Source organism: Chrysemys picta, chromosome 21 (genome assembly GCF_011386835.1).
Source record: "Chrysemys picta bellii isolate R12L10 chromosome 21, ASM1138683v2, whole genome shotgun sequence".
Classification (NCBI taxonomy): domain Eukaryota; kingdom Metazoa; phylum Chordata; order Testudines; family Emydidae; genus Chrysemys; species Chrysemys picta.
The window spans coordinates 14,470,867-14,485,707 of NC_088811.1; the positions used below are offsets into that span (position 1 = coordinate 14,470,867).

The following is a 14,841-nucleotide window of genomic DNA, read 5'->3' on the forward strand; positions in this document are numbered from 1 at the left end:
CCCTCTCACTTCTCCCACAGGAGCAGCTGTCTTCATTTCTCCTTCCTGAGCCTCGATAAGCATAGAGAATGGCTGGAGTATTTGTTAGAATTTGCCCAGGATGCTGCCCCCATTCCAAATCAATATGATAAACATTTCCTGGAGCGCGACTACACCGGTTACGTCCTAGCTCTAAATGGCCACAAGAAATACTTCTGCCTCTTCAAGCCTCACAGATCGGGGGATGAAGGGGGAACCATGGGGTCCTGTGAGGATTATGACCCCTTGCTACATACAGGAGAAGCCCGAGGAAAATCCTCCTGCAGTCCAGGATCCAAACAAGCTAAAAACAAGTTAAGCAAGTTGTCCTTATGGATGGAACGTCTCTTAGAAGGTTCCTTACAAAGGTTCTATATTCCATCCTGGCCTGCATTAGACTGAAGGGATTTAAAAGAGATTCTAACGCTACAAACTTTTTAAGATGACAACCATGGACAATTCTTTCCAGGAATAAACAGTCATGACAAATGGACAGTAGGTTTTAGATGAACTCTCCTAGGCCCAGTGAGTAGAAGTATCTTCCTTCATCTTTGACCTAGGAGTGAAAGATGAAACGTACTGACGTCCTCTGTACCAAATTGTTCTTGTATTTGAATGCTGTACTATCTAAGACAAAACCCAGTCTATTTTCCTTTAATGTCCTGCTCACCGCATCGCCTCTGTCCGGTCTCTTGTTTTTTCTCAGTTGAAGAAAACCTATGAGTTCTTCGCAACGGTAACTCAGTTTGGACTGAACACAATGAACTTGTTACGTAGGTCAGGTCCCCTTCTCAATGCTTAGCTCACAGTGCATGGTGTGATACTGGGAGGACCCTACAGAATCTCCCCAGCCTCTGCAACTCTGAAAGGCCTCATACCAAGCATTCTTATTTATCAGCTTTCCCTGCGGTAAGTGATTTAGGAGTGTGGTTGGGGGTATCTCCCTTGTAGCAAACCGATAGCCGGTATTTACAGACGGTGGGGGCTCGTAGGCGATCTGCATGTTTCATGCTCCTTGTGTAATAGTTCCATGTGCAGCTTCACCGGCTAAGCCATAGGCAGGGAGGGAAGGGGATTAACACAGCCGTAAATACTGTAAAGATGTTGAGCCATTTAAATGTACATTGTTTTTCAGATGCCTTTTTGCTTCTGTCGATTTTTAGACTGTGTCTCTTAGAGCCATAACTTTACCCATGTCCTCAGATTGTAGGCGTAAGCTGCTATGAGCCAGTAGACATGTAAAAGAAAATGTCACCTGCTAGTGAATCAACTTGGACACCTTTCAAACAACAATGGTACATCTCTAGTACAATATCGACACTTCTTTGTATCAAGGAACTTAATTCTTTAATGATTGTATTTTTGAACTATGTTGCCCAAAAAGTGCTGTCATCAGATCGTCTGTTACATGTGGACCTAGTTTTGTTGTAGACAGACGTTTACAAGATGCTTAGTTTCAGCTTCTCTCACTTTGTTTTTATCCTCAGCTCAAAGGTTTCTTAACATACAGGTTGCCCTTTTTTTTTTTCTTTCTTTAAACATATGGTTCAGTGTAAAACTGGAATGGTTCTAGGCTGTGGAGTTACTGTACTTAATTATATCAAATGGGCTCCCCTACCAGCCATTTGGCTTGCCCAGGGAGCTGGCTTTTTGTTAGTGACAAGTAGTCACAAGGAGCTGCTACCTGAACGTCCAGGTAAAAGGGAAAGGTTTCTTTTCAAAGCAGGGGACTGTAATCTTGTGACACTGCTACTTCCTTTTTTCTCTCTGTTAATCCGCGTAGACTCAGTCACTTTATCTGATGTTTGCTGTAAACTTAATAAACTTCTCCAAAGTGACCTGGATAGGAATCTGAGGCTTCCACATGAGTAGGTCATGTTATGGTACATGATGGCCAAATCCTGCATGAGTTTTCCTCTAATTCAGATTGAGATTAACTCCCGAGTAGCATTCTGAACCTTATTGTGAAGCACTCCTACAAGCATGGGGGTTTACTTAAAAACCTCACTGCCTTCCCCCCTTCTCCAACAGAGCAGCCCAGTACTATGGGTATATATTCCACCAAGTGAGCCACCCTCTGACCCAAATGAGACCTAGGACTATTCAAGCAACCTGATTGTCTGAACAGTCCTCAGAGCTTTATAACGGTGAGATAGTGGCCCACTGAATTGGTGACTTGCTGCATTCTGCTTGGCTTAAAGAACAGACGAGCTTCATCTAACGAAAGACCACTTGAACAATACTCATAATGCTCTTATATATAAGGGTACTGTCAGGTTAAAATATTAGACTTAACCAACCTTACCTATGTTACTTAAACTAATGGAGTTTAATCTGTAAAGTCCTATCTGCAGCATGAACCGTTTTGATTACTGAGCACAGGCTATGAGAAGGAAGGAGAGGAGTTTTCGTCTGAGGAGATATGTAGAAATAAAATGCTGAAAAACCCAGGCATTAGACTGTCCCTGAACTAACCTTAAGCAGCAGACTGACTTTTCTCTCTTTGTGCTGTTTCTGTTGAAGCCGGTGCTTTTGTTGGCTTGGGTAATGAAATAGCCTGGTTATTTTTTGTGTTTGTAGCCAGTTCTGCCTTTTGGGTCTTACCTGGCATAACACAGTGCTGTAAACCCCAGAGTTGGACACACTGCAGGAGAATCCAGATTTAAAAAGAAAATGTTTGACCCTCTAAACACAGCTGAACAATGGAGCGGGTTAGGCCCAGGAGGAGGATTTACAAAAGCTGGCTGTTACTGTCTCTTCTGCTAGTCAGAAACTTTGGTGTCAAACGTTAGGGCTTTAAACAAAGGGCCCAAGTGTGCTGTGTAGAAGAAATTCCCCCTGTCCAAGGACCCAGGAAAAGGCTATAGGTATTTCTGAAACCCTATATTGAGGCTCAAGTGGGGTGTAGGCCTTGTGTTGGTTCTCTACAGAGGGGTGACTCTTACCCTGCGTATAAACACCTGTTGATGTGGGTCTTGTGGAGAGAGCACACACAGTAATACACCGTCAGGCAATAGCCAACTGGGGGTGCTACAGATTCCATTCAGTCACTGATAAAAGTGAACGTAGAACAAAGTTGCAGGAGATCAAACCAGCTCACTTGTAAAAGTACATGATTTTTTATTAGTACATTGTATTTTTAGGGAGAAGCTACGCTTTCTGGGGCTCAGGCACACCCCAACCGTTCTGAATTCATCTGTTCAGCAAGGGTAGCACTGCTGTGATACCCAGCTAGTTACATTATTCATTTGGTGCGGAAGACCAGTCACAGGACCTCTCAGCTGCTTGGAATTGAATGTCTCTGCTTTCCCTCCACCCTTTTCCAGATGCTGCAAGACCATTAACCTGGGATAATTTTTTGTCCTGCTGCCCTCACTATTGCCCTTTGGTTTGTTTCATAGCGAAGGAAATGCACTCGGCCATTCTCAGTTTGTGCGTGATACTTTCTTGAGCTAAGAGCAAGGAAGTTTTCAGTGCTAATGCACTGCTCTGCGAGAAACCGAAATACAAGCTTTTTTAAAGTAAAACTCCTAGAAGCTGAAGCGAAACATCTTTACAACACAGGGAAATGTAGCCTAGAGTCCAAATACTGTACCTGACCTTTCCCCTTGACTGAGTGTGGTACAGAGCAGCCTTGCAGTGATGGCTGACATATATATGGTCAGTAGAAGCTTGCCAGGAACTAATACAATAAGGCAGCCTGGGAGATTGGATTGAAAAGCAGGTAAATATTTTGCACTTTTGATACTCTTAGAGGGGGGGAAATAATTTATTTGGCAAATGTCTTTTTTTAATTTTTGTTTTTGTATTTGTGAACAGGCACTGATAATGTCATTTTGTTTTAAGATTATTACAGATCCGCAACTGAAATAAACTATTTTAATGTGAGACGATGAGGTGGCCTTGCATTTTAATCTACAAATTGACAATGCGGTGTGGCGTACGTGAGTTAATTGCAAAAGTTCGATGGCTGTTAACTGCTCGTAATTTAGCAAATGCAATGGGCTAGTTATCTCCACTCAGGCAACAGGGCTGCTTAACCAAGGACAACTGTTTCCAAAAACTGCCCTGCAGTTTAGTCAAAGTTTCTGTTGGCCTCCTGAAGACTGACAGCTATGGGCCCTGGGAAAATCATGTATAAATGGGGTTTAGAAACGTCCCATCGCTGAAATGGAGAACTCAGTGCCTTGGCATAAGTCATCTCGTAATGTAGGGCTTGGAGCTAGTGCCAGTTTGGATCCATTGCATAAAGAGGCCAGAAGAACTTCTATTCTATTCCATGCCCATGAAAGGGAGCCAGGATGTTACATTATGTCTGTATATTGCTCCCCTCCTAGGTTTATTTTTAGTGGAAAAAAATCTTTACTAGGCACTTCCAAAAGAAACCCCCATTTTAGATCAGAGCCGCCAGTTTTTATATTGAAAGAATTCAAGCTGCCATCGCTGGATCCATGTGCTGCTAAGCCATATTACTACAGCAACGTGAACAGTAAGCCTGCCCCCCCAATTCCAGCATCTCTGCTAGCTGCTGCTTATAGCATCCAAGGAGTTTGAAATGACTTTGTCTGGTGAGGAATGGTTTTTATTCTCTACCACAAAGCTGAGCTTTCCCTCGCCCCTTCTCTAACTGCAGAGAGTGATGGAGAGCAGACATTTAAAAGCAAAATCTGACTGGGTTGTTCCATGCAGGCTTCTTTCCCCATTCATATTGTGTCGAAGTATTTGTGCAGAAAGGCTGTGACTATTGAACTCATCGTGTAGGTGAAGAGATAGTGGTCGTGACTTGATTTGCATAAGCTGGAGCCCGCCCTACACGGCTTTAAATCGTTCTGACTCGCGGGAGTGCGCACAGCATTTCAAACAGCAGATTTGCTCCCATGAGGGCGGTGTTACCTACAAACAAAGGAAAAAAACCCATGATATCCAATGGCTTCCGATTGAAGAAAGTCCTTACTATAAGGAGTTATTTTCCAACTCTTCCTCCGACACCAAGGCCCCAGTCCTGTATTTGACTCTATGTTGGCAGAGTCCACGACGTGCTCCTGAAAAAATTCACTTGCCTGACTGAGACCGGATGCTTAAAAGCCATACACTAGTGAAAAGCTGTCTGTGCTGGTAAACTACAAATGTAGTTATGCTGAATGCCTTAGTTCTACCAAACTGACTTCTTGTCTTCAAATGGAATCTCTACCCCAACCCCAGGAAATAAATTAGAGTAACTAATAGTCAACAGCTGAAACAATAAACAAGTAACTCAATTCTTAGTCACACAAGTTTCATTTGCTCAGTACACTAAGGCTGTATCTACAGAGCCTACTCCCTAATTCACAGCTGGTGCTACTTCCCTAGTGAGTGCCTTGATGGAAAGCTGTAGTATTTACCATTGTCCAGGACCAATATCTGTCATTTTGTTTTGAACTCTATAGACAGCATCCAGTGCCCACAGGACCCAATCGACTACTGACAAACATTGGATGTAGCAGTTCTCTAAGTTTGCTTTATTGTCCCAGATATTTCCTTTGACTCACCAGAAGCATCATAGATTGGTGCAATTTCAACAAGGTCGCCTCCCACTATATTCAGTCCTTTGCACCCACGAATGATCTCCAAAGCCTAGGGACAGGAATAAAGGGCTAGTTACTAGGTGCCCGAATTGTTAACTTTGAAAACATTCTGTATATTTAAATAGCTGAGGGGATGTGTTGTTTTTTAAACACATCTGACATGAAATCTGTGAAGATACAGTCCATACAATTCCCATCCAAGATCACTGCTGTAACCTGGTGCTCCTTGTTTGCTATATATTGAACTGGAGTGAGCGGAAAGCAGAGGATTAGATGTATAAATACTGAGACACCATCAAACTGTACATCAGCTCAATCTCCCTTAGCAGGGGGGAAGGGATAGCTCAGTGGGTTGAGCATTGGCCTGCTAAACCCAGGGTTGTGAGTTCAATCTTTGAGGGAGCCACTTTGGGATCTAGGGCAAAATCAGTACATGGTCCTGCTAGTGAAAGCAGGGGGCTGGACTCAATGACCTTTCAGGGTCCCTTCCAGTTCTATGAGATATACCTATCTCCATATATCATTATAGGCAGGACACAATAGGAGTTCTCAATGATTTCAGTTCCTGATGTACCAGTTTTCTAGTTTAAAGACTTCTAAATCCCATGTAGATCCTTGACCCTTAGATTTCTAGGGGGCAGACAGTGTAAGCCCTGGGACTTCCTTTAAAAGGAGCCAGGTTTTCCCTGCATCCACTCTGCACATTCAGAAATAGAGTCTGAGCATCTCCTTACCTGAGCAGGTGTGAGACCAGCAATTTCAGGTGCCCCTGTGCCAGGGGCGTATGCAGGGTCTAATCCATCAATATCAAAGCTGATGTAAATGGGCTTGTCTCCCATCTGCTTTCTCACCTCCCCCATCAGTGGGACCAATGACTTCAGCCAGCAGTCTTCAGCCAGGACGACACGGAAACCCTGTTGGAGGAAGGGGGAAAAAAGTTGGGCTTCCACTGCCTGCTACACGCTGCTGGGGAAAGGAAGCGGGTGGAGAGAGCAGTGGTCCAGTGTAATGTTTGTGCAAACAGCTCAAACTGGTCAAAGCAAGTGTCTTCTGCGGATCAGAACTGGTGCGTCCAGCCATTCTGTGGTCTCGCATTTGCTCCCTCTGCCATTATGCCCCCCACGTAGGACAGACTATGGTCTCCACCTGCCCTGCCAAGTAGCGCTTTCTCCACAGGTGAAGCTGTTCAAGGGCATGTGTGGCTGGAAACAGCACCGGCAAGAGAGCAATGAGGGGGCAGGGGAGCCTTTCCCTTGCCGTCTGGTGCAAAAGGAGGAGGAAGGGACAATAACCAAAAAGAATGGCAGTGGCTGGTTTTTTTCCTGCCTTACACATCTTAGTTGCAGGGATTGGAGTGGGAGAAGCGTTCCATGCAACGGCGTCAGTTAATGAACAATATCATCTTGCACCTTTTGTCTGAGGATCTCAAAAGACGTCACACACACTCAGCAAGCCTCACAACAGCCGTCTCAGGAAGAAGAGGGACATATTGTTATTCCCAGCACTGAAATCAATGGCCATTTGGCCCTGTCTGCACAGGCAGGGCCCGGCGGAGAGTAGAGAAGGTTTTGGCGACGGTATACACTACCTGGTCCCGGCAGTATTTGTAGGGATCCGGGGTGTAGGAGGAGCCTCTGATTCCGATCTGAACCACGCGTTTGCAATCCAGGAGCCCCTCCTCCACGCAGCGTCGGAATGGCGTCCCATGTTGGATCTTCTCCCCCAGCGCTATGTCTCCTGTGTCGGTATGAGCATCCACGTGAACCAGTCCCACGGGACCATGCCTAATTGGGACAGGGCAGGTACAAACACGGCCTTAACTCCAGTTGCTTACAATATTTCTGACCTTGTTCAATCCTCCAGCATAAAATCTTGGATTCTTCACAGTGATCGAGATCTAAACTCCAAACAGATCATACAATTGACTTGTCCAGGTCTTCTTCCCACCCTCCATTCCTATGGCTTCAGACCTCTCAGCAGGCAGCTTACTAGTCCGCAGGTTCAGGAGGGCAATAAGCACATGATATCTCACCAATTAACTCTAAGGCAAAGCTCACCAGAGACAGAGTGCGGACACAAGATGCCAGCTGGGATCAGCACAAACAGGCTCTGGATAAGTGAGAGGAGCAAAGAGGAAGATTGTCAGCATCTAGCTATTGATTGACAGATACTGCTGCAGCCGGAATTGCATGACTCTCCAACCCTGTCTGATTACATGAACCCTAGAATCCCAAATGTCTGAGGAGCCATTTGAAAGATATGAAGACCAGTAGGAAGCTAATATGGCTCCATCAGGAGCTCTTTAATGACCTGAAAATTAAAAAAGGAAGCCTACAAAAACATGAAAACCGGACAAATTGCTGATGATGAGTATAAAAGAATAGCACAAGCATGTGGGGAGAAAATCAGAAAGACAGGCACAAAGTGAGTTACACCTACCATGCGACATAAAAGGCAATAAGAAGAGGTTCTATGAATACATGAGTAGGCTGAGAAAGACAAAGGAAAGTGTAGGTCCTCCATTCAGCAGAGAAGGAGAGCTAATAACTGACCACATTAAGAAGGCTGAGCTGTGTAATGCCTGAATACAACAGTCTTCACTAAAAAGGTAAATTGTGACCCACTACTTAACACAATTAATGTTAAGAAGAAGAGGGAAGGAATGCAAGCCAAAATAGAGGAAGAACAAATTAAAGAATAGTTCTTTAAATGAGATGTATTTAAGTCAGGAGAGCCTGATGAGATTCATTTTAAGGTACTTAAGGAACTAGCTGGAGCAATCTCAGAAGTGTTCCTGATTACGTTTGAGAACCCAGGGAGGGCAGGTAAGGTCCCAGAGGACTGGAGAAAGGCAAACATAGAAATGATCTTTAAAAAGGGGAAGAAAGAGGGCCCAGGGAATTATAGACCAGTCAGCCTAACTTCAATATGTGAAAGAATCTGGAATACATTATTAAGTAATACATTTGTAAGCACCTACAGGATAATAGGTTATAAAGAATAGCCAAAATGAATTAGTCAAGAAGAAATCATGCCAACCCAACCAAATTTCCTTTACGACAGGTTTACTGGTCTAGTTGATTGGGGGCAAGTTGTAGACATGAGATATCTAGATTTCAGTATGGCTTTGGACACAGTCCCACATAACAGTCTCATAAGCAAACTATGAAAATGTAGTCTAGATGAAATTACTATAAGGGGGGTGCAAAACTGGTTGAAGACTGTACTCAAAGAGTATTTATCAATGGCATGCTGTCAAATTGGGGGTCCACGTCTGGTGGGATCCCGTAGGGGTCTATTCTGAGTTCAGTGCTAGTCAACATTTTCTTCATGACTTGGCTAATGGCATGGAGAGGATGTTCTAAACACTGCAGATGACACCAAGCTGTGAGGGGTCACACTAGCACTTTGGGGGATGGTATTAGAATTCAAAACAACTTTGACAAATGGTATGAAATCAACAAGATGAAATTAAATAAGGACAAGTGCAAAGCAGTACACGAGGAAGGAAAAATCAAACGCACAACTACAAAATGGGGAATAACTAGCCAGGTGGTTGTACTGCTGAAAAGGATCTGGGGGTTCTAGTGGATCATAAATTGATTATGAGCCAACAATGTGATGCTGTGACGAAAAAGGCTAACAACATTCTGGGGTGTATAAATGGGAGTGTTGGGGGTAAGACAAGGGAGGTAAATTGCCTCACTACACGCAGCAAGAATGAGGCCTCTGCTGGGGTACTGGGTCCAGGTCTGGGCATCACACTAAGAAAGATGTGGACGAATTGGAGAGAATCCAGAGGAGAGCAACCAGAATGATAAAAGGTTTAGGAAACCTGACCTATGAGGAAAGGTTACAAAAATTGGGCATGTTTAGTCTTGAGAAAAGACAACTGGGGGGGGGGGGGAATCTGATAAGTCTTTGAATATGTTAAGGGCTGTTAGAAAGAGGACAGTGATCCATTGTTCTCCATGTCCACTGAAGGTAGGACAAGAAGTCATGGACTTGATCTGCAGTGAAGGAGATTTAGCTTAGATATTAGGAAAAAGCTTTCTGACTATAAGACTAGTTAAGCCCTGGAACAGGCTTCCAAGGGAGGTTGTGGGATCCCTGTCTCTGGCAGTTTATAAGAACATGTTAGACCAGGGATAGGCAACCTATGGCACGCAAGCTGATTTTCAGTGGCACTCACACTGCCCGGGTCCTGGCCACCGGTCCAGGGGGCTCTGCATTTTAATTTAATTTTAAATAGGGTGACTAGACAGCAAATGTGAAAAATCAGGAGAGGGGGTGGGAGGGTAATAGGAGCCTATATAAGAAAGAGACCCCAAAATCGGGACTGTCCCTATAAAATCGGGACATCTGGTCACCCTAATTTTAAATGAAGCTTCTTAAACATTTTAAAAACCTTATTTACTTTACATACAACAATAGTTTAGTTATATATTATCGACTTATAGAAAGAGACCTTCTAAAAACGTTAAAATGTATTACTGGCACTCGAAGCCTTAAATTAGAGTGAATAAATGAAGACTCGGCACATCACTTCTGAAAGGTTGCCGACCCCTGTGTTAGACAGACACCTGTCAGGGATGGTCTAGGTATAATTGGCCTTGCCACACTACAGGAAGCTAGACTAGATGCCCTCTTAAGGTCCCTTCCAGCCTGACATTTCTATGAACTGCCCAGTAGAGCACAGACTCGACAACTCAAGGGGGACGTCACTTCTATCTCCACAAGGTATCAGCTTTTTAAACATGCTCCATTTTCAGATTTTAAACTTACTTTTCTGCCACTGCCTGCAGGATCGGGTATGTTATTGTGTGATCGCCACCTGCAACGGGACAGGGAACAGAGAACATGCTATGTCATAAGAACAGGCCAGCACTGATCAGTAGCAAGCTACATTCATATTGCACCTCACCTCTCATAGGGGAACATATCAGCACTTCACAAAGAGAGAGATCATCCTTTAGAAGTAATGGCCTTTATTCATCTAATTACCTTCCCTGCAGCTTTAAATGGGTGGCAGATGGTATTAAAAGGGGCAGCTTCTCTTATTAAAAGCTCTCAAAAATCCAGCCAGCTGTCATTCTCTTGCTGCAGCTGGTACTCAAGGCCAGCTTCTGAATGTAGATACCTGGTATGCAGATGAACATCCAGGAGTCACTTCATCCCCTACTTGCAGCCGCCTCTGGGGTGTCTCACAGCTGGGTCTTAACAATCAACAGCAATGCTACACAACGGCTGAGGAGCAGAACACCACCATGTGCCATTGAAATTTCAATGGGAATTTGGGAAGGTTGAATGTTATTACCCAAACTGGAATCGAGTCAGGATACAGACACTTATCTCTTGCAAAAAGTGGCATGGGATCTTTGATGAGCACAAGCAGTCTGGAACTCTGTTGTAAGTTTTATCTGAACGATGGCACCTCCAGAACCATACGGGGGTGTCTGGCTCCATACTGACTCAGAGGGAAGAGCACCACCTAGTGTCACCAGCACCATGGGGGTTTCTTACGAGGTCTCCTTTCCAGCTACTTTCTGATGTGGGCCCAACACTGCTTAGCTGTGAGCGCTGAAGAGCTCCCCGTAAAAAGTGGTAATAAAGAAAAATCTGACACTTCCTGGTTGCAATGTCTCACCTCTTAACTTTAGTAAAAGGGACTCTCCCCGCAGCCCTCTCTCGCCACAGCAGGTTGGGGGAGAGGCGCCTCTCTCCCAGCCCCGGCACTGAACCAGCAGCAGCAAAGGTCTGGGAGCAGCTGAAGGAGACTGAATTATCTCAGTGAGGAGGAGGAGAGAGTAGCTCTCTTGCACTCTCAAGACCCTGTTAATAAATTAGTCTGTATCCATTGCAGTGTATGGGGCAGAAGGGGGGAGGCGGCTTTAATAGATCCTGCTATTCTTCCGGGTGCCCACATAATAACTGGTGTTTTAACAGCAAAGCATGAGATTGGGCCCAGCCCTGGGTTCCTTACCCAGCGTGAGGGGAATGCAGCCGGCTGCCACAATCTTCTCATAGGCTTCTCGGATTTGCCTGCAGCTGTCCTGCAGGTTGTAGAGGTTCACGTTCACATCACCAATGTCAGCAACCATGAGGGAATGGAAAGGTGCTGCCCCAGTGCTGGGGTTATACATCTTCACCAGGCACGACTCGGCTCGAATCTGGCGAGGGCCGAACCTGGAAGGAAAGAATCCCACACTTCGTTATCTGGGATGGTTCGAGGAGGAAACTTCCATAGAACCCGGGGATTCTGAACACGCGGCTGGTTAGGCACACACTCCTCCTAGACACTTAGGAGTTGAAGGTTGGAAAGACCATTGGGGCAGATGTTTCAGGTGGGACTATTATATTGTGGTTGTGATTGTCTACGTCCGATGCATAATGAGTATGGCCTAATGGCTTCAACAGATAGGTCATCTGTAGATCCAGGCAGAGAGCTCACTGCAAATCTAGAGTGTATGCAAGGATTTTCACATGCGACTCTGATTCTGGGTGGCCAACTTGAGACAGTTTTCAGGGGCCTGCTTTTCAGAAATGCTGAACACCCATCTTTTAAAACTCCGCTCCCTTTAAAGTGTCTCAATTTGGGCACCCTAAATTATCAGGTGCTTTTGAAGTCTTTGCCAGTCACACTAGATTTACAATCAGGTCTCTGACTGGAGCCGCACATGATCCATCTGCTGAAGTGCTTAGGCCATGCCCATGACTAGAAAGCCTGAAATGGGCGTCTCCCTTCAGAATTCATCACGCTCAATGGACACTCACAGACACTCTTAGGTTTGCTGCCTCCACGGAGACAATGTACACATTAACCCGTTAGGTTAGCTGAAGATTCCCACTTACTTCAACATAACAGCACGGAGATTGGGATGACCAGATGTCCCAATATTAGGGGTTTTGTATTATATGCGCAACTATCCCCCCCCACCCCCCGCCCCCGGAAAAAAAAAGTGTCCCGATTTTTCACACTTGCTATCTGGTCACCCTAACTGAGACGGTTTATAGTAAAATTAAGAATAAGTTTATTAATAAAGAACCTAGATATAAGTGCTACTAAGCCAGAGGAAAATAGACTGGTATGGTTACAAACAAAACAAAACAAACATGCTTTCTAGTGACTAAAGCTTATTTTTAGCAAGTTATAAACTTTGCCTAAGCAGGTTACTCACTCCCTCAAATTCCCAGCAACTCCAGCCGTTTAGGTAAGAGAACTTCACAGCCACAGTGGTCCCATAAGTGATGGATAACTAGAATGTCTTTTTGCTCTACTTAATCTTTGCCAAAGTCCATTGTCTTTGGATCAAGAGCTGGGAAGACTTCCTGGGAGTGCAGACTCTGTCCCCAATATCATAGGCGCCGACTCCATGGGTGCTCCGGGGCTGGAAAACTTACCCCCCCCACCCCAGCTCACCTCTGCCCCGCTCTGCCTTCACCTCCTCCCCTGAGCGCGCTGCGTGCCCACTTCTCCCCCTCCCTCCCAGCGCTTGCTGCCCCAAAACTTTCACCAGCACTGACTCCCCTGGGATTTTTCTTGAATAGTCACTAGACAGCAAGTGCCCCTATCCCATGGGCTGTGGCTTCCCCCTCCTCAGATCTTAGCCTAACCGCTGCCCCTTACCTTGCGCCAGGACGGTTGGAGGTTCCCGTGTCGAGGGGCACCCCAACAAAAGCAGCATCTAGTCCCTCTGGTGAAGTCTGAACGGGCAGCTTCATCATGGAGCAGACCCCCACGGGCCTGGCTACGAATTCAGCACTGGGAGGCAGATTGAAGCTGGAACCAGCGAGAAAGCCGCGAGGGGCACTGTGCCCAGCGAGCAGGCTCTCCGAGCCCCCACGATGGGAGCCGGCTGCACCGGGGTGAGCTGTGGCCCCCACACACAGGCTAGCTTTGGGGCTGCTCAGCAAAGGTGGCTGGAGCTTGGCTGCCAGGAAAGTTGCTGAGAACTTCCAAGGGCAGAGTCGCTCCTTGTAGAGTATTCTCCGGAGCAGCTGGCTGCCACGCAGGAAGAGGGGCTCCATCCCGCACCCCCTGCTTAGCCCTCCTCCCCCAGCACAGCACACACGGCCACAGCTGGCCCTGCAGGTTCAAAGCAGAGAGTGGCTGGGGTAGCAGAGACACACAGCACTCATCCCATCCCCCTGGCAGGTTCAAAGTCCTGCACCCAGATCCACACCTCCCTCTGTTCCTCCAGCCCAAGAGCAGAGATGCAGCAGCTTTAAACTCAGCCCTATGCTTTCCCCTAAATCAATTCCCTATGTCCCCTTCCCCCCTTGCATTCTGGGAAATGGAGTCTTTTCCTGCTCTGGGTTTGTCAGATGCAGGGTCAGGGATCCCAGAGTCTACTCAGCCAAGTGGCTGGAGCAACTTGAATTTATGCCACATGGAGCATTATCGCAGTGATCAGACGTGGCCAGGTTCCAGCTTGCAACATGTTGGTTTAAATCAAGAAGCCTGTAGTCCCCGCGGGCGGCACCTCCATATGATTAAAGGAAAAGGCAGCCACAGGCCTCACCGCAGAACTGCCTGGGCTACCTATGCCTGTTAGTCCAAGGGATCCTTTGCTAAATTTATCACTAACATTCTGAGATGCCTTCACTGCCCCACTGCAATATACTCTGATGGGGAATGCAGCAGCTGTTTAAATGGGTCAGATGTCACAGCAATGGTTTAGGGAAAGGAGAATTTTTTTCTTCACATCTCACCCTCTGTCTTTCCATTCTCTTGACGGCCACCTGATTTCAGCACCAGCCTCGTCTATTAGGTCTCCACAGACAAGTCTCCAGGGGAGTTAGGCGGATTTGCCCCAGTTCCAGCTACTGCTGCCCAGCTGACCTCGTGCAAACCCCAAGCATATACGCAGAGAGTCCTGGTACGCAGCTGTAGCACTTAAAGCAAAGTACGCGGTATCCATACAAATTGCAGCTTTCCTTTCCTAGGGGATATGCACTGGGGCAGCTATATGGGTAACCAGCCACTGACAACTGGACTCAGGGTAAATCCCCAGGGAAGCCTGGGCCTTAGTCCACAGAAAAGACTTTGGGTTGGAAGTAATAGAATCCTAGAAGTTCATCACATTTTCAGTTAAGAGCCAAGTGATATGAACTCTCATAGCAGGAAGCCCAAGAAATGGCAACTCCTTGTAACAGTGCAGCTGTGAACACTGTCAGTGTATGTCAGAAAAATGGCAAAAACTCTGCCAAAATCCAGCTGTGACCAAAAGCTTCCAGTGAGGGCATTCACCAGGGGGTT

At 46.0% G+C, this 14,841-nt stretch overlaps 2 protein-coding genes across 17 annotated transcripts in view; one reads left to right on the forward strand and one right to left on the reverse strand.

Annotated features, from left to right (window-relative positions):
* Positions 1-3,906, forward strand: part of DNAJC16 (DnaJ heat shock protein family (Hsp40) member C16) — a 19,124-nt gene extending 15,218 nt beyond the window's left edge. For 8 of the 16 annotated variants that reach the window (XM_005292995.4, XM_005292996.4, XM_005292997.4 and 5 more), the window contains one exon: positions 21-3,906. In XM_005292995.4, the coding sequence (XP_005293052.1) occupies positions 21-420 (400 nt within the window). In that variant the 3' untranslated portion in view covers positions 421-3,906. The remainder of the gene's footprint in view (positions 1-20) is intronic. The other 8 variants (XR_010594298.1, XR_010594300.1, XR_010594302.1 and 5 more) reach the window with 2 other exon arrangements.
* On the reverse strand, positions 3,115-13,610 carry LOC135976995 (agmatinase, mitochondrial-like). Its single transcript, XM_065575428.1, has 7 exons — positions 13,210-13,610; positions 11,566-11,768; positions 10,368-10,416; positions 7,171-7,366; positions 6,317-6,496; positions 5,547-5,631; positions 3,115-4,911 (listed from the first exon to the last, which is right to left on the reverse strand). Exons 1-7 carry the CDS (start codon positions 13,608-13,610, stop codon positions 4,838-4,840), a joined length of 1,188 nt encoding a protein of 395 aa, XP_065431500.1. The 3' UTR covers positions 3,115-4,837.
* Between the last annotated feature and the right edge of the window lie 1,231 nt (positions 13,611-14,841).

Bases quoted from the DNA above. Each gene is read 5' to 3' on its own strand.
- LOC135976995 (XM_065575428.1), bottom strand. From the start codon at position 13,610: ATGGAGCCCCTCTTCCTGCGTGGCAGCCAGCTGCTCCGGAGAATACTC. The intron at 5,632-6,316 runs GTAAGGAGATGC...TCCTGTCCCTAG, and splicing joins CTGGTCTCACACCTGCTCAG to GCTTTGGAGATCATTCGTGG. The intron at 4,912-5,546 runs GTGAGTCAAAGG...CTTTGTTTGTAG, and splicing joins ACCAATCTATGATGCTTCTG to GTAACACCGCCCTCATGGGA.